This window comes from Microcaecilia unicolor, chromosome 10 (assembly GCF_901765095.1).
Source record: "Microcaecilia unicolor chromosome 10, aMicUni1.1, whole genome shotgun sequence".
Classification (NCBI taxonomy): domain Eukaryota; kingdom Metazoa; phylum Chordata; class Amphibia; order Gymnophiona; family Siphonopidae; genus Microcaecilia; species Microcaecilia unicolor.
Window position 1 is genome coordinate 215,241,659 of NC_044040.1, and position 25,469 is coordinate 215,267,127.

The 25,469-nt window shown below is 42.6% G+C and overlaps 1 protein-coding gene across 1 annotated transcript; it reads right to left on the minus strand.

Annotated features, from left to right (window-relative positions):
* Positions 1 to 5,408: 5,408 nt before the first annotated feature.
* TCTEX1D2 (Tctex1 domain containing 2) lies at positions 5,409 to 25,447 on the minus strand. The gene is made up of 6 exons (XM_030216096.1): positions 25,230 to 25,447; positions 16,736 to 16,869; positions 12,981 to 13,050; positions 11,232 to 11,295; positions 6,235 to 6,852; positions 5,409 to 5,712 (listed from the first exon to the last, which is right to left on the minus strand). The coding sequence occupies exons 1-5, from the start codon at positions 25,292 to 25,294 to the stop codon at positions 6,805 to 6,807; spliced, it is 381 nt and encodes a 126-aa protein (XP_030071956.1). The 5' UTR covers positions 25,295 to 25,447; the 3' UTR covers positions 5,409 to 5,712; positions 6,235 to 6,804.
* Positions 25,448 to 25,469: the final 22 nt, after the last annotated feature.

Below are 25,469 nucleotides of genomic sequence, written 5' to 3' on the forward strand. Positions count from 1 at the left end.
GACAAACAAAAGGTCCTTCAAGCCCAGCATCCAACAGTAGCCAATCCAGGTCACAAATACCTAGCAAGATCCCAAAAAAGTACAAAACATTTTATGCTGCTTATCCCAGAAATGAGCAGTGGCTTTTCCCTAGTCCACTATAATAATGGTCTATGGACTTTTCCTTTAGGAAGCTGGCCAAACCTTTTTTTTAAACCCTGCTAAGCTAACTGCCTTTACCACATTCTCTGACAACGAATTGCAGAGTTTAATTACACATTGAGTGAAAACAAATTTTCTCTGATTAGTTTTAAATTTACTACTTTGTAGCTTCATTGCATGCCCCCTAGTCCTAGTATTTTTGGAAAGAGTAAACAGACGCTTCACATGTAATTGTTCAAAAAGCATGAGAGTAAGCAGCAGATCCAAACTTTATCACAACAATAAAGAAATGAAATCTAAGAACAAATCATAGAACAAACCTTGGTTATAACAAGCAGAAGATTTATTCTGTGGACAGCTTTTATTTGGTATTTGCTAATACAAATGTTGATTTTTTTTTTCTGTTAGACATATTTCCAGTTCCATAATAAGGATAGAAACCAAACTGCATTATAGAGATGTTGAAGATTTTTTCACACTTCTCGTCAACGATGTCAAAAATAGCCATCAGCTTTTCCTTTCAGAGAGAAGTAAATGCTACAAACTTCCATCCAAATCAGAAAACAAAAAAGAACCAAATAACAGTAATGCACTGATAATGTCAATTTGCTCCACAGAATTCTTTTACCAGTATGCTAATTCAGGAGTACATATGCAGGCAACTGAATACTCAGGCATTAGATTGTAATAGTTATTAGCATGATACATTTACAGATTTATAAAGTGAAGGCCTTAGCTGAGGCAGAGCTGGGCTTAGAACCAAGTGAAACACATAGAAGTCAGAAGGGGGAGGGACTGGCTGGACACATTAAGGTCAAAACTGACCTGCAGGGATATAAACTGACTTGCTAGTGTGAAACACAAGGTTGGCGATTGAGCTGGGATTCAAACTAAAGGAAAGGATCCCATACAAGGTCAGTCGTAAGGCTGAGTCTCAAGCCAGATTGTTGCTCCCTGCACTTTACAGACACAGCTACATACCTTTAAATCCATAGTGGAGTTATACACAGGGCTTTTTTTGAGGGGGTACTTGGGGGTACTGAGTACTGGCACCTTTTCCATTGTATGCTAAAATTGACCCATGGACCCCAAGTTTTATGAAAGAGCTCAGGCTCTACACACCAATTCTGCCTTGTCACAGTTTCTGTGACTGGTTGCAGGGGTCCTGCCTACTGTGGATTGGGTTCCTCATCACCCCACCCCTGTAGGATGGCCTAGCATTTGAGTACTGGCACCTTTTTGGCTAGAAAAAACACACTGGTTATGCAGTTCAAAAGGTTGCAATAAACTAATGTAATATTCCAAGCTATAGAAATGATGCGTATTAGTAGTGTTCTGGCAGCTGCAGAATAAAGAAACCAATAGAAAGATAAAATAAGTGATTAAGTACACATTATTTGAAAGCTTAAAATGCAGCTATGGGTGGATGATTCACCTAAGTGAATATCAAAAGTAGATAGGGTGTTGGGTATACAAACAGGATATGGTTAATACTGAATCCAAATAATAGCTCGCTATGTAGATTTTCTGCTTTCCCTTCTCAGAAATTAACAGTATGTTTAGCTTATTTGCATGGGCTGCAGTCTCCCCCATAGAGCATGGTATCGCGTCACGCTCCGTATCTCAGAATGAGGCTTGTGCTCCTGCAAAACAGAACTAGGTCAAGCTTTCTGGAAACCAATGTGTTGCTTTTAGCATAACAGGGCTGATCTATCAAAGATTTAAGCCATTCTTTGCCTCCGGGACAAAGTTTGAATAAGGACTTGAATCAATAAACAGAATATCATTGTCATAACCGTCATCCCAATCTATACCTGACCCTACGTAGCAACAGTAATAAGAGGCAAAAGAATTCAACCAAGGTTTTCGTCCAAGGGAAGAAATGAAAAAATGACACTTACTGAACATCAAGGATGGAAAATAAAGTGGAAAAAGTTGATTGTATGGTTGTTAGGGTGTTTTGTTTTTTTCTTTGAGGAAAATGTGCTCTATGAGATACTTCTTGGAAAGATCTTCAACTGTTGCTCAATGAACTTATTTTGAACTGCTTAGACTATAGTAACAACTTGGATGATAGTTCGAGTATGGCCTGAAAAGGCTACAGACTGTATAAACCACAGCCCTTAAGCTTCTCCTCTGGTTGTCCACAATCTGTAGGCTCAAGTTCAAAGTTCTTCTCCAAGGCCTGTCAAGCATTTTACCCAAGACATCGTAGTTACTTTGCCAATCTTTTATATATCTTACCCCTTTGTCTTTGGAACTCCCTCCCTAATAAGCTTTGACTAGAATCTTCTCATTTAAAGTTTCAAACTTGGCTCTTTATGCAGGTAGTTGCAGAATACTGTTGACCATGCTTAATCTCTTCAAGGACGATTTTCTTCTTGGTGGCAGTATGCATTTTCTTCCTTCATGCTTTTGTCCCCCATCACTTTTTGAGTCTGGGATGTTGTATGCAGGCAATTAGATCTGCTTGTTGTATTTGTCTCCTGTATTTTGTTATTTTTACCACATCCTCTGGCAAACAGCTCCATAGCTTAACTATTCGTTGAGTGAAAAATATTTCCTCCTATTTGTTTTAAAAGTATTTCTATGTAACTTCCTCGAGTGTCTTTGTACTTTTGGAACAAGTAAAAAAATCGATTTACTTCTACTCGTTCTACACCACTCAGGATTTTGTAGACCTCAGTCTTAAATCCCCTCATCTGTCTCTTTTGCAAGCTGGAGACCTAACCTCTTTAGCCTTTCCGTATATGAGAGGAGTTCCATCCCCTTTATCATTTTGGTCGCTCTTCTTGGAATCTGTTCTAATTCCGCTATGTCAAGGCCTCAAAAAAATTCAGTTTTTTGGCTTTTAATGTGCAGAGCTGACATCCACAGTTGAAATAACAACATTTGGGCCCTGTTTACTAAGCTACTCTGTAGGCACGCACTTTTATCACACTCTAATGCTGGTGTCTCTAGTGTTAGCAGATGCAAATTTTTAGCATGCACTAAAAACGCTAGCGCACCTTAGTAAACTGGGCCCTTTATGTTTAAAGTGTGATAATGTGCTGTTATACTATTTCAGTGATTACAGGGAATGGGCACCATGGGAATTTGAGTAATCGCCATGGGGAGAGAATTAGGGAGAGATGTTTGATAGAGATCCCATGAGAAAAAAAATAATCAATAGCGGTGATTCTTATGTTAATTTAAAAATGGGTTTGGTTAATGCTAGATCTGTGAGAAATAAGGGGCCCTGTTTATGAAGGTGCGCTAGTGGTTTTAGCGCAAGCTAGTCACCCATATGTTTCTATCGGCAACAGCGTTTAGCACTTTCTAATCATTAGCGTACACTAAAATTGCCAGTGCGCCATTAGCACGGCTTAGTAAACAGGGCCCAAGTGTCTGTAATCCTTGATCTTATTCAGGACGACTGTTTAGACATTTTGAGCCTTGTTCTATAAAGGTTATGCTCCTAAATTTTTCGATACTAAAATTTATGCTCCAAAATAGATTATGCTCATGATTTAAGAGCATAAATTTTAAGAGGGTAAATTTAGGAACATAACCTTTATAGAATAAGGCCCTTAGTGAACACTAAGCTTTAGCAAAAGCGCCCAACAATACCATATGTTCATTCTTTCCACTGGAAAACTGGTGCAACAGTAACGGCACAGTACCTGCAGCCTAAGTACTTAATGTGAGTATTTTTGAATATTGCCCTGTAAAAATATTTTTATTCTCTGGCAAAAATTAGGCACCTATCTTGCATGAAGACAGCCAAAATCACGGCCTTGTTACCATGTAAGTCCAACGGTGTCACCAGAGATACAGCAGCAGGACAGCTACTGGTTCACAGGGACCTATTTGACCTCTCAGGAACTTTTTCCCCCAAGAAATGTGTTTTCCATACTTTATTTTCCAATGGATTTGTTGATAGTTTTTGAAGAAGCTCAATTTTAACCTTTTGCATCTTTGAATAATTGATAACATTTGTACATGATTTATATTATTTGATATATTACATTTTTTTTTATTCTTTCCAACTCAATGAAATCTTGGTAAGAAATTGTCAAAAGGAGTTCAGAACATCTGCCCATCTAGGGAAAAAAATTATCTAAAAAGTTAATGGAATGGGATCAAGGGGAAACTAAGGAAAGGGTCCCTTTTACTAAGGCACGACTAGTGGATTCAGTGCACACTATGATAGGCATTTTAGTGTTTTACACACACACGGACATAGACATATGCCCGTGCAAAGGGGTAAAAATAATTCCCTGAGGCGTGCTGCTCCTGCTTTCTACACCCCACTTGATCCTCTCTCTAGCGCCACAACCTAACCACTGCTGCTCAGGCTCTTAATGATTAATGCATATTTTATTTTCTGTTTTAAATTCTACTGTAGCACCTACTGATTGAACCATGTGGTCTGTTATAGGTTGCTGTGAGAACTGCCTATTAGGTGGTAAAAAAAAGTGTATCGATATGTATTGCCTTTGGATACTGACATCATGTGGTTACACTATAAAATGCATCCTTTGAAAGCTGTTGATGGTGACATCTAAAGGTCAGATATATTATCACACTTGCTTTTATTATTTCTTTTCAGCCAGACTGACAGGTTATGCCACCCTAGCAGCAGATGGAGGCAAAGCTGCTGAACTTTCTAATGACATCACCTGGTACTTATCAGTATTTCTCTGCCTCCAGCAGATAGCACAGGTTTAGTAGTGCAGCAAGATTTTTAGGAGGCTAACTCCCTAGGGTGCAAGTCCCTTGGTCAGTGTCAGGGAGAGAGGAAGGAACAGACATGGCTCCTCAGGGGAGAGGGGGGGAAGGACACAGCTGAAAAGGCACAGGCATTTTCAGCTGACACAAAAACAAGGTCAAATATGGATTTCGGGCTGGTTTCAGTGCCAAAACCGAAATTCAGTCGGCCTCTACGCTTCTTATACCAGTGATGTCACTGGAAAGTTCAGCTTTTCTGCCTCAATGTACTGGTAGTGTGGCATAACCTCTCAGTCTGGACGGGTCTAGCAGGAATCAAAGAAACAAAATTTCACATTCTTTTCAAACTAATGGAATGTTTGGTAACTTCCTCATTTAAACCACCCCTGCGACTGAAGAAGGGAGAGTTAGCTGAGGGACACACTAAAAACAGAAACACACAAAGGTTGGAAAGGATTTCATGAATCACGCTGGGCATCTTCTTTCATCAAATACTTTTCAGACTCTATGAACAAGTTTCTACAGCTGATATATTTGTTGGAATCAAGGAAACAGAATAAAATGTGTCATTTTTATTTACACAGACCTCACATAGTCACTGTGGGACTTTTCTTTTTCTCACTGTTGGAGATTTGTGCTCTTTAAATACCTTACACTGGCACACTTCAAAGAGGTGCAGCTATAGGAAAGGCTCCGAGTTCAGGCCAGTTGTAATGGTCCTCTCCTCCTCCCTGGTGCCCCAAAGGTACGTAGGAAGATCCTAATCTCTAATGGCGCCTGGATGCCCAGGTTCTGCTACAGAATACTAGTGAATCCTGGTCTTGGCATGCATAACATTTACATGCCATAGAGGGGGTGTAACTTACCGTATTTTTCGGACTATAAGACGCACTTTTTTCCCCCAAAATTTGGGAGGAAAATGGGGGGTGCGTCTTATAGTCCGAAGGTAGCGTTTTTGGACCTCCGTCCCGTACTTACACGATTCCATGTTCCCTGGTGGTCTAGTGACGTCGGGGCAGGAAAGAGCCCCCTCTTTCCTGCCCATCGCGCTGCTCTCCGTGCTCCTGAATGCTTTCTGACGGTCTCGGCGAGATTCAAAATGGCCGCCGAGATTCTCGCCGAAACCGTCAGGAAGCATTGAGGAGCACGGAGAGCAGCGCGATGGGCAGGAAAGAGGGGGCTCTTTCCTGCCCCGACGTCACTAGACCACCAGGGAACATGGAATCGTGTAAGTACGGGACGGAGGTCCAAAACTCGGACAAGACGCACCGGAGCACCTAGGTTTTAGAGGAGGGAAAAAGGAAAAAAATGTTTTTCCTATTTCCCTCCTCTAAAACCTAGGTGCGTCTTATGGACCGGTGCGTCTTATAGTCCGAAAAATACGGTATATGCATACGTGTCCAGCCTATGCACCAGTCATGTGTATGCCCTCCTTCCCCCCCCCCCCCCTTCATATCTACGTGCTAAGTGAGTCAGATGTGCTTTTACAGAATAGCAGGGGTCTTGTTGGCACCCTTCATCATTAAGTGTAGTGTTACTATTTGAGACATGTGCACAAGAGGGGTGTGTAAAGGTGGATGCCTAGATTACAGAATTACCCTTTTAACCTACGAAAGCAGCCGAAATAATTTTACTGAACAAATCATTATTCCAGTGTCAAGGTCTTCTTCCAAATGTGGCCTGTTGCTGCCTTCTGTCAGCTGCAATCAGATAACTTCTGCGGCACAGGGTATTAAAGGGAGGGAGACAAGCCCCAGCTGCAGCAAAGCTTTTCAGTGGATTCATATTGTTCCTGTCTGTCGAAGCGCTTGCACTGTACACCATCGGGGCAGGGCCATTTCAACTTGGTCAACTGTGCCGACTGCCAAGCTGACTCTGAGAAGATGAGCTCACTGGCATGTACCCAAGGAATCTGCAAAACAAGCTTGAGCTCTTCTGCCGTTTCCCAACATATTAATAATAGAAGCAACCAAACGCAGCTACCACACAGAACAGACTGTCCTGAGAATAAAAGAGGAAAGACATGCATTAGGTTACAACTGTTCATGACCCTGTACTATTAATGACTTTAACAACATAAGAGTAGCAACTAGAGCGTTTTATTTGCCAACTGATTCTAGAATGGAATCAGAAACATTTCCTCAAGGTGGGGCAGTGACGAATCTGACTACCTTTTTGGAGTCATCATTAGACTTTATAACGAAAAGAGCAACATTATTAGTCTCATTTGCCTTGGAGATGGATCGGGATGCAGTACTGAGACTTTCTTTAAGACATTTGGATTCAGTTTTTTGGGGGTCAAAAATAAGAATATACACAGACTTATCAAGAGAGACTCAGAAGAGGCGTAAAGCCTTTTTGGCTTTACGCACAAGAACTGTGGCAATAGGAGCTACCTTCCTGTTGAAATTTCCTTGTGTATGTAGAATAGTGTTTCAATCTAAACAGTTTCAATTTTTTGACCCCAAACAGCTAGAGGAATTTCTAATCAGTAGGGAAGAGGTTAATGTAGTGGTTTAATCCCATATGTACACTGTTTAACAGCCTTGGAGTGAATCACTCGGGACGTGACGCTTCATTATTATAATTTACAATGTATGTTTATTTCCTTTAGATTATATTATTAATCTTACATCTTGGATTGATTTCTTATTCTTGTGGTCGATAACTATTTGAAACTTAAAAAAATATTTGCTTGTCTATATAATTTATTTCCAAATTGTGTATTATCATTCATAAATGTGAAATTATGTTTGTTAAAAAGCTTAATAAAGATAAAGTTTAAAAAAAACAACATAAGAGTAGCCAATCCATTTCACCAGAACCTAGCAGAAACCCATTCTTTTAAACTTTATTTTTATTCACATTTCCATAATAATTCGCAAGTACCCTTACTTCTTACAGAAAAGAAAAGCCCCCATTAGAACTACCCATGTAACGCTGCACTACAGAAATACATGGGATCATCTCTGGGAAAAGGTGACTAAAAAAATGAGGTTTTAATGAACTCTGTTAGAGCAAATCATTTGTAATACAACAATCCGAGCCCCTCGTAACTTTTGCAGACTGCTTATGGACCCCTGACATGAAAAACTGGCCACCTTTAGTCACCTTTTCCCAGAGATGGTCACATATAGAAAAACAAATACAGGTCATTGTTCTCCCGGCTTTCACCCGTCAACAATACAAGGGGAGACCCAATCCACTATTTTCAAGAAATTTACAAAGAAGAAAGTTAAAGCGAGCGGTGACAACATAACCTTAATAATGGTTCTCTCATGCCCTTCTTTAACCAGTCATACAGTAACAAGGTAAGTGCTGGTCAGGATCTCTTACATCTGACAGACTGACAAGACAGTATATCAGATTAAAAGGATAAAGCGCAGAGGCATAACATGACGGCAGATGAGGATGTGGAGGCCAAAGTATTTCAGCACGGAAACAGTACTCAATGCATTACTTGCTCAGGGCAGATTGCTTTTAGGTAAACGGCATAGTTCTGCAGTTCAGTTTATCAAGGGGTCCTTTTACAAGGTGCACTGAAAAATGGCCTGCGCTAGTGTAGGCGCACGTTTTGGGCACGCGCAGATCCATTTTTCTACGCGCCTGTAAAAAAAGGCCTTTTTAAAATTATTGCCGAAAATGGACGTGCGGCAAAATAAAAATTGTCGTGTGTCCATTTTGGGTCTGAGACCTTACCACCACCCACTGACATAGCGGTATGGTCTCACGTGGTAACCGTATGGTAATCGTCTACGTGCGCAGAATGACGATTACCGCCCAGTTTCCGCCGCACGCAGGAAAATAAAAATTGTTTTCCGGCGTTTATAGCGGACGCACGTAAATAATGAAATTACTGCCCGGGCCGCGTGGTAGCTAGGCAGTAACTCCAAACTGATGCACGTAGGATGCACGCAGGTACCTGCGCAGTTTAGTAAAAGGGCCCCTCAGTGCGTTCGACCAGGTACATCACCAACTGCTATTAGGAATCTTGGACAGTATTGGCATTGGATAAAATGTGCTGTCTTGGTTTGTAGGCTCTCTCACATTTGGAAGATATACAGTTAAATTTAAAGGTACTCTATTGGAAATATGGGGGGGGGGGGGGGGCTGAATGCGGAGTTCCACAAGGTTCTCCTCTGTCACCAAAGCTGTTTAACATATTAATGGCCTTACTGGAACTAAGTTCTGCTGGTTATAAAAATTGAAATTAAGCTGATGATATTACAATTTTAATACCTGTTTCTAAATCATCTGAAAATACTGCTATTAAGATAAGGGATTCAGAACCACCGTTTGAAACTTAACAAAGAAAAATCTAAGTTTCTACTATTGGCTCAAAATGATGGACTACGGAATGAGAACATCTTGAAGTTAAGTGGTCGAAATTTTTCGTTTGAAGATTATCTGGAATATTTTTCCAATTCAAATCAGAAGGATATAGAATTATCTACTTTTTAGAAAGGTACTAAAACTTTTTTTTAAAGTAATTTCTGGATTCTAATTAGACTCATTTTTACGTTTTTTCACACTGTCAGTCCTCAGGTTTTTTTTAATGAAGGTACAAGATTGTCAATTAGTCTTGCTTTCGTGTATTTGCACTGTTAGGTCCCAGGGACTGCCTGGTTCTCTTTGACTCTGTAATCCCCAAAGAACACTCTGGGGGCTTCTTTTAAAAAGCTGCACTAGCGATTCCTGTCCGGCAAATGAGAGGAAGCCCGTAGGAACTGAATAGGTAGTGTGGCTTTGTAAAAGAAGCCCTAGGTGTTTGAGGAACATAAGAATCTCTGTAATGTAATCTAGTCTGCTTGATTTACTTCCTAAACAAAAATTTGTTGCAGTGCACTTAATGGTTACTCTCAATTTTTAATTCTGAAATTTAGGATCAAAATGGCCCTGGCTTTAAAATGGGACTATAAAGCAAACACAGGTCAATTTACAAAACCATGCTGCCAGTATCAGGTGCTGGCCGCATAAAGACCTTTGTTTGAACTGCGCTAGAGTGGAGGAGCAGCCTTATGGTTAGAGCAGCAGGCTGAGAACCAGAAGTGGTAAAAGCCGTTAGCTTAGCGGGGTTTAAAAAAGGTTTGGATATCTTCCTAAAAGAAAAGTCCATAAGCCATTATTAAAATGGAATTGGGGAAAATCCACTGCTTATTTCTAGGATAAGCAGCATAAAATGTACTGTACTGTTTTGGGATCTTGCCAGGTACTTGTGACCTGGACTGGCTACGGTTGGAAACAGGTACTGGGCTTGACGGACCTTCAGCCTATCCCAGTAAGGCAATGCTTGTGTTCTTATGTTTTTAGCCTGGTTCAAATCCCACAGCAACGCCTTATGATCTCAACCCTCTACTGCCTCAGGCACAAACTCAGATTGTAAATCCTCCAGGGACAGAAAAATACCTACTGTACCTAAATGTACACTGCTTTAATAGCTTTTGGATTTGCAGGCAGTATATAAGAAAATAAAAGATTGTCCCTTCTACAAAAGGGACATGTGTACAAATGGGTGGGGTAAGGCTTGAAGCTGTATGGATAATAGTGATATTTAACCATTAGTTCAAGTTTATTTCAGATGTACTATCCCACCCATTAGACCATCTAATAAAAAGTATCAAAAGGGTGCAGTATTGACAAGACAGGGCAGGGTGGGATGGAGGAGTTGAACTACGATAGTAGATAGGATAAAGGGGAGGGCAATATAACTCATCCATCCAGATCACAGAAAAGCAATCTGTACAAACTTATGCCACTATATTTTACTGTGATTGGTAGACTGCTGGATATCACTACTCTGTCAGCCCAGAATATACTTGCTTGATGATCTCCTGTGTGCCCACAAGGGGGTGCTTGGAGACTGGCCTATTTCAATTTAAAAGAAAGAAATAGTTTAATACCAAAAAGCATGGAAATTAACCCAAATCAAAAAGCTGGCAAAAGAAATCATTTCATAATTGTTTTTTTTAATCTAGGTGGACAACTAGCAAGTTCTGGGGTCCTTTTACTAAGACGCACTAATAAATTTAGGGGTCCTTTTACAAAGGGATGCAAGCGGTTTTAGCACGTGCTAAACGTTAGAGATGTCCATCTCTAGCGTTTAGTGCATGTTAATCATTAGCTAGTGTGCCTTTGTAAAATGACTCCTTACTGCGCACTGACGATTAGGAGGCGCTAAATGATAAGACACCCATAGGAATATAATAGGCATCTTATCATTTAGTGCAAGCGAATCGTTGTGTTTGGCAGTCATCTCCAGTTCAACGGAGCAGAGGAGAGCAGGGAGGACAGAGAGGGAAAGGGACAGTGTTGATGCCATTAAAACACAAGACTTTGTTATCTGTGTTAACCTGAAATATAGGCACATTTTTGTTTCTTACATTCATGAACACTTCCTGAGCGTAGTTGTCTGTGTCTGCATCCCAAAAGCATCTGGCAGCCATTCTAAAGAAAAGAGGGAAAGATGTCACATTTTAGAGAGCTTTCTTTTTTAGCTGCCAGGGCCAAACAGGAACTGCCTCTTCACTGTGTAATTTTCGAGCCACAACTTGGATGGGGGGGTTACAGGTTTTGCAAGACCACTGCAACAGTTCCTGAACCGTACAGAGGATCGTGTAATGAAGTGAACTGGAAGCTTCTGTTCTGGTGGCAAATGCAAGCCTAACAAGATTAATTTAATGCATATCTTTTGTCATAATCCCCCCCCCCCCCTGGCAATAACAAATGTACATGTGCATGAGCAGTATCATATTTTGGGATTCAGTTACTGAGGGGCCCTTTTACAAAGGCGCGGGAGGGCTAACGGGAGGGTAGAACGGGCCAAATCACACTACCGCCAGGGCAGCACGTGTGCTCGGCAGTAATTCTGAGTTCAGGGCATGCCAAATCCCACGGTAGAAAATATTTTTGTATTTTTTACTTGGGGGGGGGGGGGGGGGGCGTTCCAGGCAGTGGACGTTTGGGAAGCTTGCCAGGTGCCCTTGGCCTGGATTGGCCGCTGTCGTGGACAGGATGCTGGGCTCGATGGACCCTTGGTCTTTTCCCAGTATGGCATTACTTATGTACTTATGTACGTGGGGCCAGGGCCCCCATAGATTTGGCCCTGGACCCCCCTGCCGACGACCCTCTCGAACCCCCTCTCCCGTTGTACGTGCAGGACGTCAGACTCACAGAAACAAAACGAAGCCTTGCACTGGAATAAGAGGACCTTGGCTGGCGGGGGTTGGGGTCCCCCGCCATCAAAGATAGGCGACGGCGGGGGAGGGTTGGCGGCGGGAGGGGGGGTCAAGAGGGTCGTCAGCGCCAGGAGGGGGGCTAAAATGTGCCCCCTTACCTCAGGCTCTGGACCCCCCTCCCACCGAAGTCTGGTTACGCCCCTTACTCGGCTGCTTGGTAGTATTCATTTTTGCACATGCCCATTCCCGATCCATTAAAAAAGGAGAATGCAGGACACCTGCAGTAGTGCAAAAGGTACAACTGTTTTGGCAATCCTATAGACTTGGTGTCAGTCATTGAGGGGGCCTTTTACTAAGCCGCAGTAAAACATGGCCTGCGGTAGTGTGGGTGGGTGTTTTTGGCGCGTGCCGGGCCATTTTGTACTGCAGCTGGAGAAAAAAAGAGGCGTTTTTTAATGGTGGAATAAATGGCCATGCGCTAGAATTAAAAGTAGCCATTGACCTAGTGGTAAAGGCTCACGCGCTACACGCTGCTGCCAATTACCACCGGGAACCCCCCCCCCCCCCCCAAGGTAGAAAATAGAAAAATACTGCGGGAAACATTGCGCACCTACTACGAAATTACAGCTGGGTGGGGGCGCTACCCGGGTGGTGATGTCGATTTGACGCATGGTAGCCCAACCCGTCTTTGTAAAAGGGCCCCTGAATTTCCTAGTTGATGATACCCAATGATGTGAAGACGGAAAAGGAGGACAGATCTTTCACAAGTCAGGGAAAGCGTGTTACTCTCTTTCACCGTTCTGTGTTATTATGCTCTGCTGCTAAATGTTACTGCTTGGTGTGAATTTGTGTAAATGATTTTTATCTGTGTATGTTTGCTCCTCACTTTCTACCAGAGAGATTTGACGATTGATAAGCATTCTAAATAAAATAAATATGATAACCGAAACTTACTTCACGCCTTCGCCCCTCTGTTCTCCAATTACCACCTGCACCACAATTTTGTATCTGTCAAATCCAATCTCTGAAGAGAAAGAACATTTGAAATGTGCTTGTTAGACTGTATCTCACTTTGTGGAAGTTAAATGCACTAGAAAGGAACACTAATGAAAACAAAAAAATTAGCTGTATTTAGTTTTTTGAGCGGTGAATACAGAGGGTCTAGTGTAAAAGCCCTGACAATCCAACACAGGGACCAGGCCTGACAGAATGGCAGAGACAAGCCTCCAGAAACTTTTTATGCTGGGAAAGCACTTGTACAGACAAATAATCAGAACCATGAGCTGCAAATTTTGTCCAGCCAAAATATCGAGGGCATGCAGTACAAGCCGTTCTTACTGCTTCTGAGCAGGCAGGATATAAAACAAATGCCCATGAAAACAGACAGGCAAACGATCTGCAAGATCCAGAACAGCAGAAATAGAACAGAGCAGTATAAAATGTTTAGAGTCCAAATCTATTCACCACAAATAAGTTAAAGATAAAAACACTCTAAAAGCCTGACACGACCATGTTTCACCCTATTAAGGGTTGCATCAGGAGCTGAATCCACAATTCCACTAATAACATGTATAGAATGTCTGTACGTTTGGGAAGCTCGCCAGGTGCCCTTGGCCTGGATTGGCCGCTGTCGTGGACAGGATGCTGGGCTCGATGGACCCTTGGTCTTTTCCCAGTGTGGCATTACTTATGTACTTATGAATAAGAACAGATTCAAGGTCACTTTCCACATTTAAACCATAGGGGGTGAGTGTTTTAAACTACTACTATTACTTCGGTCTTTACGGAAGAAGATTTAAGAGATCTACCTATACCGGAAATGGTTTTCAGGGGTGACGATGCGAAGGAACTGAAAGAAATCTCGGTGAATTTGGAAGATGTACTGAGCCAAATTAACAAGTTAAAGAGTGATAAATCACCTGGACCGGTTGAAATACACCTCAGGATATTGAAAGAACTCATACATGAAATTGCTAATCTGCTGCTAGTGATCTGTAGCCTGTTGTTAAAATCGTCCGTAGTACCCGAAGACTGGAGGGTGGCCAATGTGACACCGATTTTTTAAAACGTTTCCAGGGGTTATCTGGTAAATTACAGACTGGTAAGCCTGACTTTAGTGTCTGGCAAAATAGTGGAAATTTTTTAAAGAATAAAATTACAGAACACGTAGACAAACATGGTTTAATGGGACAGACACAGCATGGATTCAGCCAAGAGAGATCTTGCCTCACCAATTTGCTTCATTTCTTTGAAGGCTTGAATACACGTGTGGTTAACGGTGAGCCGGTTGATGTAGTGTATCTAGATTTTCAGAAAGCTTTTGACAATGTACCTTATAATACACTCCTGTGAAACTTAAGGAGTCATGGGATAGGAGGCAATGTCCTTCTGTGGACTGTAAACTGGTTATTGGACAGAAAACAGGGGGTAAGGTTAAATGGCCATTTTTCTCAGTGGAGGAGGGTAAATAGTGGAGTGCTGCAGGGATCTGTACTGGGACCGGTGCTATTTAGGATATTTATAAATGATCTGGAAATCGGAACGACACAAAACTATTCAAGGTTGTCAAAACGCATGCAGACTGTGAAAACTTACAGGAAGACCTTAGGAAACTGGAAGACTAGGCATCCAAACGACAGATGAAATTTAATATAGACAAATGCAAAGTGATGCACATTGGGAAGAATAATCATCATAGTTATCTGATACTAGGGCCCACTTCCAGCATCGAGAAAAAAAAACCTAGGTGTCATTGTAGATAATATGCTGAAATCTTCTGCTCAGTGTGTGGCACCATCCAAAAAAAGCAAACAGGATGCTGGGAATTATTAGGAGAGGCATGCAAAATAGGACAAAGAATATTATAATGCTTCTGTATCACTCCATGGTGCGACCTCACCTTGAGTATTGTGTTCAATTCTGGTTGCTGTATTTCAAAAAAGATATAGCGGAATTAGAAAAGGTTCAAAGAAGAGTGACCAAAATGATGGTGGGGATGGAACTGCTCCCATATGAGGAAAGGCCAAAGAAGTTAGGGCTCTTCAGATTGGAAAAGAGACGGCTGAGGGGGGATATAATTGAGGTCTACAAAATCCTGAGTGGAACGGGTGGAGATGAATTGATTTTTCCCTCATTCAAAAAGTACAAAGACCAGGGAACACTCAATGAAATTACATAGAAATACTTTTAAAATAAATAGGAGGAAATATTTTCTCACTCAAAGAATAGTTAAGCCGGTGAATATGGCAGTAGGCGTATCTGGGTTTAAAAAAGGTTTGGACAAGTTCCTGGAGGAAATGTCTATAGTCTCTTATTGAGATAGATATAGGAGAAGCCACTGCTTGCCCTGGGATTGGTAACATGGAATGTTGCTACTATTTGGGTTTCTGCCAGGTACTTGTGACCAGGAATTGTCACTGCTGGAAGCAGGATACTGGGCTAGATGGACCATTGGTCTGACTCAGTATGGCTATTCTTATGTAATCATTTCTATAGCGCTATGTGTGTTATATTGTCCCTTCCAGGAGAGAGGGGTGTGTGTGATGACATTCCTTAGATTTCATCCCCTTCCAGTGACTAGAGGGACAGGAGGAGAGTTGCTGACCTGAACATGTATACCTTAGAGGAAAGGAAAAACAGGGGTGACATGATACAGACGTTCAAATATTTGAAAGGTATTAATCCGCATACGAACCTTTTCTGGAGACGGGAAGGTGGTAGAACTAGAGGACATAAATTGAGGTTGAAGGGGGCAGACTCAGGAGTAATGTCAGGAAGTATTATTTCACAGAGAGGGTGGTGGGTACGTGGAAACGGTAATGGAATTCAAACATGCGTGGGATAAACACAAAGGAATTCTGTTTAGAAGGAATGGATCTACGGAATGTTAGTGGACATTGGGTGGCGACGCCAGTATTTGGAGAATAAAAAACGGTGCAGGGCGGACTTCTACAGTCTGTGCCCTGAGAAAAGCAGGGACAAATCAAACTCGGATATACATAAAAAGTATTAAATAGCATGTAAAATGAGTTTATCTTGTTGGGCAGACTAGATGGACCGTTCAGGTCTATCTGCCGTCATTTACTATGTTACTAAGTTACTAGACATACACAGTGCTGTACAAATTATATGGAGATATATCTCTGTCCCTAGAGGGCTCACAATCTAAGCTTTTGTACCTGGGGCAATAGAGGGTTACGTGACTTGCCCAAGGTCACAAGGAGTTACAGTGGGAATCAAATCCAGGTTGCCAGATCGAAGCCCGCTGCACTAACCATTAAGCTACTCCTCCACTCCACTCCTGCACTCGGATGGAAACGGGATCCAGTCTCACAGGAGTGTTTGTGATCTGCGGACAGAAGAATCAGGTACAGAATCTGTGTCCTTGCTACACCACATCCATCCTGGAGAAGTGGAGATGTTGATGGATTTCTTTTGAGAACCAAAGATTCATCTTCCAGTTTAAAATCCTCCCCCTCCCCAAGAGTGACAAGTCGGTGTTCCTCTAATCTGTTTATGTTTATTCCATACTTGATATATTGCCTTTCTGCACTTATTCTCCCCCTGACGCAGCCGTTAAGAGAGCAAAACATGGCCGTGTCGGGCTTTTTGATTGTTTTTATCTTTCTTAACTTGTTTGTGGTGAATAAATTTACACTGGTCTGCTGTATCAAATGAACATTCCAAAGTTATCCCAAATCCTTTATTACCTTTCAGTTTATTCTTAATGGTTTCAGACAAAGACTTGGTCAACTGTGGAACTTCCTCGGGGATGTACTCTTTATTAAGCAGAGTCTCCTTTAAGACCTTCTGGATGCATGTTTTCACTGGACCTGTTCGGAACCTGAGAAACGATGGAAAGACCATGAGCTGCACAGTGGCACAATCCCATTTGGGTGAAAGATACAGTATAAATAATTGCATTTCTCTCATAACACTTGAGGTCAATTTTTCAACAGCAAAATTCTGCTGATGAAAAAAAAACAGCTTATGACAGATGCTCCAGGAGAATAATCACTTTCTTATAAAATTAAGCTTTCAACAGGGATACCTAAGGGAGATGACCGAAACAATGGTCATTTTCTAAAGACCACTACAACGTCCCTAGAACAGAAGTGATCAATGCAGTCTTCAAACAACCCTTCCTCTCTATTATAGTAACATAGTAAATGACGATTAACTGAAAACACTACAAACCTCTGAAACTGCAAGATGTGGGCTGAAGGTTTATTTTAAAATAAAAGAACCAGCAACATTTCCATGTTACCATCACACACTGTAAATGTCAGCATTTGCTATTGTGTAGTTATTCTACCTGTGGAATGTCATACGTTGGCCTTATCAACTCCATCTCAGAGAAACCTGCTAAGCTGCTCTTAGTTATTGCTGTTTGGGGTATCTGTACATCAGGTCTGATATGCAAATGGCCTTCTAAATCTGCTCCTAGGGCAACTTTCTGGAAAACACTGTGAAACTGAACGCAAAGCATTTAAAACATTAAGAGGACTGTTTTCTGAATTGCATTTAAAAAATGCTCGGCCTCGCTGACAAATGTGTGGATTAATTTGTCTTAAGCATAGCTGATAAATAATGAGACTTGCGTTACTGAATGCACAATATTAAATGAGACTGCTGACTTATCTTCTGCCAGCGTCACCACACTCACGTAACTCCTCTGCTCAAGTCACTTCAATGGCTCCCTATCCGTTTCCGCATACAGTTCAAACTCCTCTTATTGACTTACAAGTGCATTCACTCTGCAGCTCCTTAGTACCTCTCCATTCTTATCTCTATCTACACCCCTCCCCGGGAACTCCATTCATCAGATAAATCACTCTTATCTGTGCCCTTCGCCTCCACTGCCAACTCCAGACTCCGTTCCTTCTATCTTGCTGCACCAATACGCCTGGAATAGACTTCTTGAGTCCAGCCCTATTCAAGTCTAGGTTAAAAGACCACCTTTTTGAGGCTGCTTTTAACTCTTGACCCCTATTCACCCGTTCAGTACCCATCTCTGTTTTAACCATTCCCACAGTCCCTTATTTGTCCTGTTTGTCTGTCTTGAATAGGTTCTAAGTTCTGCTAAGTAGGGACTCTCTCTTTATTTATTAGGATTTATTTACCGCTTTTTTGAAGGAATTCATTCAAGGCGGTGTACAGTAAGAATAAATCAAACATGAGAAATAGAAAATTACAGCAGTAAAAATATTCAAATAACAATACAAAGGAATGTCAACACAATACATAATAGAATATTTTAATTGATAGTGAAGGGTATAAGCAAAGATGGAACATATAGATAACGTGACTAATTTAAAGAAAGGTGCCCATGAGGTGAGAGAGATGGTTAAATATTATCTCAGCTAGGGTAGGAGTGGATAAACGTGTCCTGCTGCAGTATGTGAAGCCCGTGTCACTCCCTGTGTGTGTGAGACTAACAAGTTAGTTACTTTTACGTGTCTGAGTACAGCACCGCATATGGGGTGGTAGTCGTAGAAGTAGCAGTTCATTTTGAGAAGAGCTAGTGTAAAATACACACTTCTACAGCACCTGTGTACTTTTCCTGCCGTTTGTGCAGACACCAGAGGGAGAAGAATCCAAGGTCCACCTTGAATTTTACTCCTCTAAATCCCCTTCCTTCTTCCAAAAGTGCAGCAATCGCTAGGCACAAGAAGCTGTGAGCAAAAACCTATTTTTTTTAGGGGCCCTTTTACTAAGCCACACCCAAAGTGGCCGGCTCTAAAAACTTTATAAATTTGAGGTGCAAAAGTCAAGGTTGTTGTTTAGTTATATAGAGAGATAATATGTAGGTTTGATATGAACCGTTTGTTTTTGTTCATATTTATGCTGGTTGTTTTCAAGGTTTCAATAAAGCACCTCTTTGAAATGATTAAAAAAGAAAAAAAAAAGTGTCCGGCGCTGTTTTGTAGTGCGTGAATTTAACGCACACTGTGGCCACTTTTGGCTCGGCAGTAAAATGGCTGCAATTGTATATTTTTCTGTAATGGCCACTTGCTAATTTCCCTATTAACACAGTAACGTAGTAAGACCTGAACGGTCCATCCAGTCTGCCCAACAGTCACATTCATTATCAATTCAAGATTTAAATTAACAATGAACATGATGATATTATATACTTGACCATGGTCTTTCTTTGGTGTTTCTGGGACATAGACCATAGAGGTCAGCCCATCGCTATCCTTATGCAAAGCATGCATCAACTTAGCTTAATAAATGCTGGCTTGGCAACCCCACAGTTCAACTGTATTCGTTTCACCCATAACAGGGCTTCATCAGGAACCACTCAGTTGGATCATACTGACAGGGGTATCGGTCTCAACGAAGGTTGTAAGAGAAGTTTAGTCAGCTTGAGACCGATACCCCTGTCAGTATGATCCAACTGAGTGGTTCCTGATGAAGCCCTGTTATGGGTGAAACGAATACAGTTGAACTGTGGGGTTGCCAAGCCAGCATTTATTAAGCTAAGTTGATGCATGCTATGCTGTAGCTTGATCAGTTTTTGTTACTCAGTTATCTTTAATATTTGTGCTCTATTATGGGCATTTTTGTATGAAAAATCTGTACTCTATTATGGGCAATTTTGCATGATGCTCCTATATGGGCATTTTTGAATGAGTGAAGTAGGGAATATTTACCCCATGAAAGAAATTTGATCACGGGCACAAAGTCTTCTATAGACAACAGTGTCTTGTTGATTAGACCCTGGCAGGAGCCTTGGTTTCTGAGGGTATTTCCCACTTTCCTCATTTCTTTACATTCATTCCACACAACCCTTTGGATTGTGTTTGGCTGTTTTTCAGTTTTCTTGAGTATTAGACTGTCCTCACGTTCCAAACAACTGGAATGTCCATCGAAACTCTAAACCAGATCTCCATATGCGAGACTCAGACCATATAAGGCAGCCCAACACTGGCCTTAGTTGATGCAGCCAGAGTCGCCATCTAAGCACCACTTAACCTGCAAACACATATGCAACCCTTTATGTTTTGTTTTTTTCTATAATTTTCTAATCAGAGATCCTCTGTGTTCTTCCCACGCCTTCATTCCAGGCATTCACCACCCTCTCCGTGAAAAAGAATTTTCTGACATTACTCCTAAGTCTATTACCCAGCAACCTCAATTCATGTCCTCTAGTTTTATCACTTTCCTTTCTCTGGAAAATATTTGTATATATATTAATACCTTTCAAGTATTTAAACATCTGTATCATATCTCCCCCGTCCCTCCTCTCCTCTAGGGTAGACATATTCAGGTCTTCCATGTGATCATTACCACGGAAGCCCTTACTGCCACCTATGTACTAGGTGGTAAAGGCTCCCTCCCGCGTTAATCCCGCACTATTCAGGCAGCATGCGGCAATGTACCTGCGCTACCCAATTAGTGCAGCGCACGCCTACTCTCCAACCACAGACACACTTCCTGCACCAAAAAATAAAAACTATTTTTTAGCACAGGATTAGCGTACACTGATTGGCATACTATCGTGGGACACCTCAGCGTGTCCTGTGAGATGCATGCCCTACTGCCTTCTGCAGCTTAGTAAAAGGGCCCCTAAATCTTCAATTGTTTAATAACGTGATTGGAACTGACTTTCAGCCACGTAAATTCGAGCACTCGCAGAGGCAATATCCACTTAAGTAGTACCACTGAACATATGTATAAGCGGCGACTGTGCCAAAATTATCAGGATGAGTTCCTGTACTTATGCCCTTAGAACTGCTGCTGATGGACTGAGTGAGTTGGAAAAGTTCTCTTCAATTTGGATCTTCAGTAAAAAAAAAAATACAACTGGCCTCCGGCAGATGCCCTGCTAACTCTTCAACCAAGTTCCTGGACGGTAAGGATTTCTAGCATACAAATGTCCCTCATCCATTAACTTATATATTCAAGAACTATTTCTATTCAAGATTTATTTGGAACAGTAGAAAGACCCACAATTTGTAAATTCAGGTCATAATCTTGGGGGAAATAGTCTGGGGGTTGATATTCAAAGCGATTTAACCTGCCAGAAACAGCTCCTGGCCAGCTGCATCTAACAGGCTAGTGCCATTGACAATGTTGGGTGATTTTCTGGGGGTGGAGTCAGCGCTTGGCCAGTTAAGTGCCAATATTCAGCATTTAAACGGAGAAGGTAACCACATAAATAGGACCACATAAAGGTCAGTCCTGTCTAAGCGGTAACTCATAGCTGGTTAAGTGATGAATATAGCACCATTTTAGTAGCTGAGGAACCAACATGGTGCCATGAACGAGTGTAGATGAGAGTCTCTCCTGCCTCATCAGTGTAGTCTGACCTTTTATTTATTTACTAGCCGTTGGCCCGTAAAAATGGGCTAGTAAAGGAAGGGGGGTTGTAAAGCCCCCCCCCGGATAGGTCGCCGCCGCCGCCACCCTCCCTCCCAGATAGGTCGCCGCCGCCACCCCCCCCCCCCCCCCCCCGGATAGGTCGCCGCCACCCCCCCGGGCCGGGTACCTGGCTTCACTATTCAAACCGCCGGAACGCAGCACACAGCTCATCTGAAATGCCGTCGGCCTTCCTTCTTCTCTGCGTATGTTCCGCCCTCGTGTGACGTAACGTCGGCGAGGGCGGGACACAAGCAGGTAAGGAAGGCCAACTGCAGCTCAGATGAGCTGTGTGCTGCGTTCCAGCGGTTTGAATAGTGAAGCCAGGTACCCGGGCCGGGTGGAGGGTGGGTGGCGGCGGCGGTGACTCTGGGTGGGTGGGGGGAGCGGTAGCGGCAACCCTGGGGGGGGAGCGGTGGCGACAGCGGTTCCCTCACTCGCAGGTGTGCAGGTTTCCTCTCTGTCACGCCCCCGTCATCATGTATTGACGCGGGAGCGGGACAGAGAGGGTCTCTACTGCGCATTTGCGAGTGAGTACGCCTCTTGCCATTTATATGTTTGATTCGGATTTCTTTACCGCCTTTTTTGAAGGAATTTACTCAAGGCGGTGTACAGTAAGAATAGATGAAACATGAGCAGGAGGCAATTAGAACAGTCAGCATGGTTTAAAGGTGAAGTACAAGAGGCCACTACAGCCAAAAGATTGTCCTTCAAAGAATAGAAAAAGGACCCAAATGAAGAAAATAAGAAGCAACATAAGCACTGTCAAGCTAGATGCAAAGGACTGATAAAGAAGGCTACAAGAGAATATGAAGAGAAACTTGCTGCAAAGGCTAAAACTCACAGTAACAACTTTTTCAGGTACATCAAAAGCAGAAAGCCTGCGAGGAAATCCTTGGGACCATTAGATCATCAAGGAGCAAAAGGGGAACTCGGGGAAGACAAGGACATAGCGGAGAAACTGAATGAATTCTTTGCTTCTGTCTTTACGGAAAAAGATGTTAAGAGATCTGCCTGAACCGGAAATGGTTTTCAAGGATGATGATGTGGAGGAACTGAAAGAAATCTCAGTGACTCTGGAAGATGTACTGAGCCAAATTAAAGAGTAGCAAATCACCGGGACCAGATGGAATACACTGAAGGGTACTCAAAGAACTCAAGCATGAAATTGCTGATCTGTTGTTAGTAATATGTAACCTGCCGTTAAAATCATCTGTAGTACCTGAAGATTGGAGGGTGGCCAATGTGACGCCAATTTTTAAAAAGGGTTGCAGGGGTGATCAGGGAAATTACAGACCAGTAAACCTGACATCGGTGCCGGGCAAAAGAGTGGAAACTATTAAAAAGAATAAAATTAAGGAACACGTACACAAACATGGTTTAATGGAACAGAGTTAGCATAGGTTAAGCCAAAGGAAGTCTTGCCTCACCAATTTGCTTCATTTCTTTGAAGGCGTGAATAAACGTGTGGATAAAGGTGAGCTAGTTGATGTAGTGTATCTAGACTTTCAGAAAGCTTTTGATAAAGTTCCTCATGAGAGACTCCTGAGAAAATTAAAGAGTCATGGGATAAGAGGCAAGGTTCTGGTGTAGATTAGGAATTGGTTATTGGACAGAAAACAGAGGGTAGGGTTAAATGGTCATTCCTCTCAACGGAGGAGGGTGAACAGTGGAGTGCCACAGGGATCTGTACCAGGCCCGGTGCTATTTAACATATTCATAAATGATATGGAAATCATTGCCGCAGAGAAATAACCTCGGGGGGGGGTTTCAGTGCATCTCTCTCTCTTCAGTTCCCACTTTTTTTTTTTTCAAACAGTGCCCAGAGAGACGGTTGAGACTCCACAATACTCAAGGCTGCCAGTCTGCCTGAAGGCAGAGCCAGACAGCCAAAGCACACCAAAGTAAAACACCTTCAGAAGGGGATGAGTGGGGAAAGGGAAGAGGAACCTGGCCACCGAGGTCTGACACCCCCAGGGCCAGAGAGACCCCTGCGGACCTCAGCCCCAATCCAGCAGTCAGAGAGGTGGGAAATAAACAACAAATATTGTTTGTAGGTTTTTTTTGTTTGTTTTTTTGGAGAGAGAGAGAGAGTTTTCCTTTTAGAAACAAATCAAAACACCAGCCCAGGCAGTACTACACAGTAACTAAAACCCAGGGCCCCCAACTCATCGGACAGCACAGGCTTACCATTGCTACCATCAGCTGAGACTGAGAACAGACTGGCTTTCTGAGGACTGCACAGCCCACTTATAGGGTTACTTGTTGTCCCCCTTCTCCTGTACTGCTAACTCCAGACTTCGTTCCTTTTCCCTCGTGGCACCTTATGCCTGGAATAGACTTCCTGAGCCTGTACATCTAGCTCCATCTCTACCTGTGTTCAAATCTATGCTGAAACCCGACCTTTTCACCACTGCTTTTGGCTCCTAGCCACAGTTGCCCTCCCCTTGTCCCTTCCTCCCTTCTCACCCATTACTTCCCTCGCCCTTAATTGACTTGTCTGTCTGTATTTTTAGATTGTAAGCTCTATTGAGCAGGGACTGTCTGTCTGTGTCAGGGGTTCAGCGCTGCGTGCGTCTGGTAGTGCTATACAAATGCTAATAATAATAATACTTGTAGTTCAGTTTGTTCTCAGTCTCCATCTGCATTTACCCAGATCAGTGGGTCCGTCCCCTTTTTACACCCCAGGGCTTTTTTGAGGGGGTACTGAGTACCGGCACCCTTTCCATTATCTGCTAAAATTGACCCAGTGTTCCCCATGTTATAACGAAAGGGCTCAGGCTCTACACACCAATTCTGCCTTTTCATAGATTCTATGACTGGTTGCAGGGGGCCTGGCTATTGTGGGGTGGATCCATCAGTGATCACCCCACCCCTGAAGGGTGGCCTCACATTTCAGTACCGGCACCTTTTCCATTGTCTGCTAAAATCGACCCTCGACCCCCAAGTTTTAATGAAAGAGCTCAGGTTCTACACACCAATTCTACTACTACTACTAATCATTTCTATAGCGCTACTAGACGTACGCAGCGCTGTACATTGAACATGAAGAGACAGTCCCTGCTCGACAGAGCTTACAATCTAATCAGGACAGACAAACAGGACAAATAAGGGATAAGGACAAAGAGTAGCAAGATTCCGGAATCCCAAAGAGTAGAAAGATTCTAGAATCCCAGAGAATAGCAAGATTCTCTGCAGAATCCCAAAGAGTAGCAAGATTCTAGAATCCCAAAGACTACTACTAGTACTTATCATTTCTATAGCGCTACTAGACGTACACAGTGCTGTACACTTGAACATGAAGAGACAGCAGTCCCTGCTCAACAGAGCTTACAATCTAATTAGGTCAGACAAACAGGACAAATAAGGGATAAAGACAAAAAAAATAGAACAATTCTAGAATCACAAAGAGTAGCAACATTCTAGAATCCCAGAGTAGCAAGATTCCGGAATCCCAAAGACTACTACTACTACTACTTATCATTTCTCTAGCGCTACTAGATGTACGCAGCGCTGTACATTGAACATGAAGAGACAGTCCCTGCTCGACAGAGCTTACAATCTAATTAGGCCAGACAAACAGGACAAACAAGAGATAAAGGAATATTAAAGTGAGGATGATAAAATAAGGGTTCTGAACAAGTGAACAAAGGTTAGGAGTTAAAAGCAGCATCAAAAATTCTACTTTGTCATAGATTCTGTGACTGGTTGCAGGGGGCCTGGCTATTGTGGGGTGGGGTCCCTCAGTGATCACCCCACCCCTGAAGGGTGGCATTTGAGTACCGGCACCTTTTTTGCTAGAAAAAACGCACTGCACCCCACTCAAATCAGTGGACTCACTTATGGTGGAAGTTGGGTCTGATGGTGTAGGAGTTCTCGGTAACCTCCGCGTGCGCTTCCCCCATAGTCCCGCTTTGCTATTACAGGAGGAGAAGCAGAAGGGGTGTAATTGGACATCAGCTCAGCTCAGCAGGACCGGACGGTTTCCATGGCAGCCACAGCCTAGACAGACGCGCCGCCGCCGCCCTACTTCCGGCGCCCAAAATGACGTCATCCTGGCGTCACTGGGTCGAAGCCTCG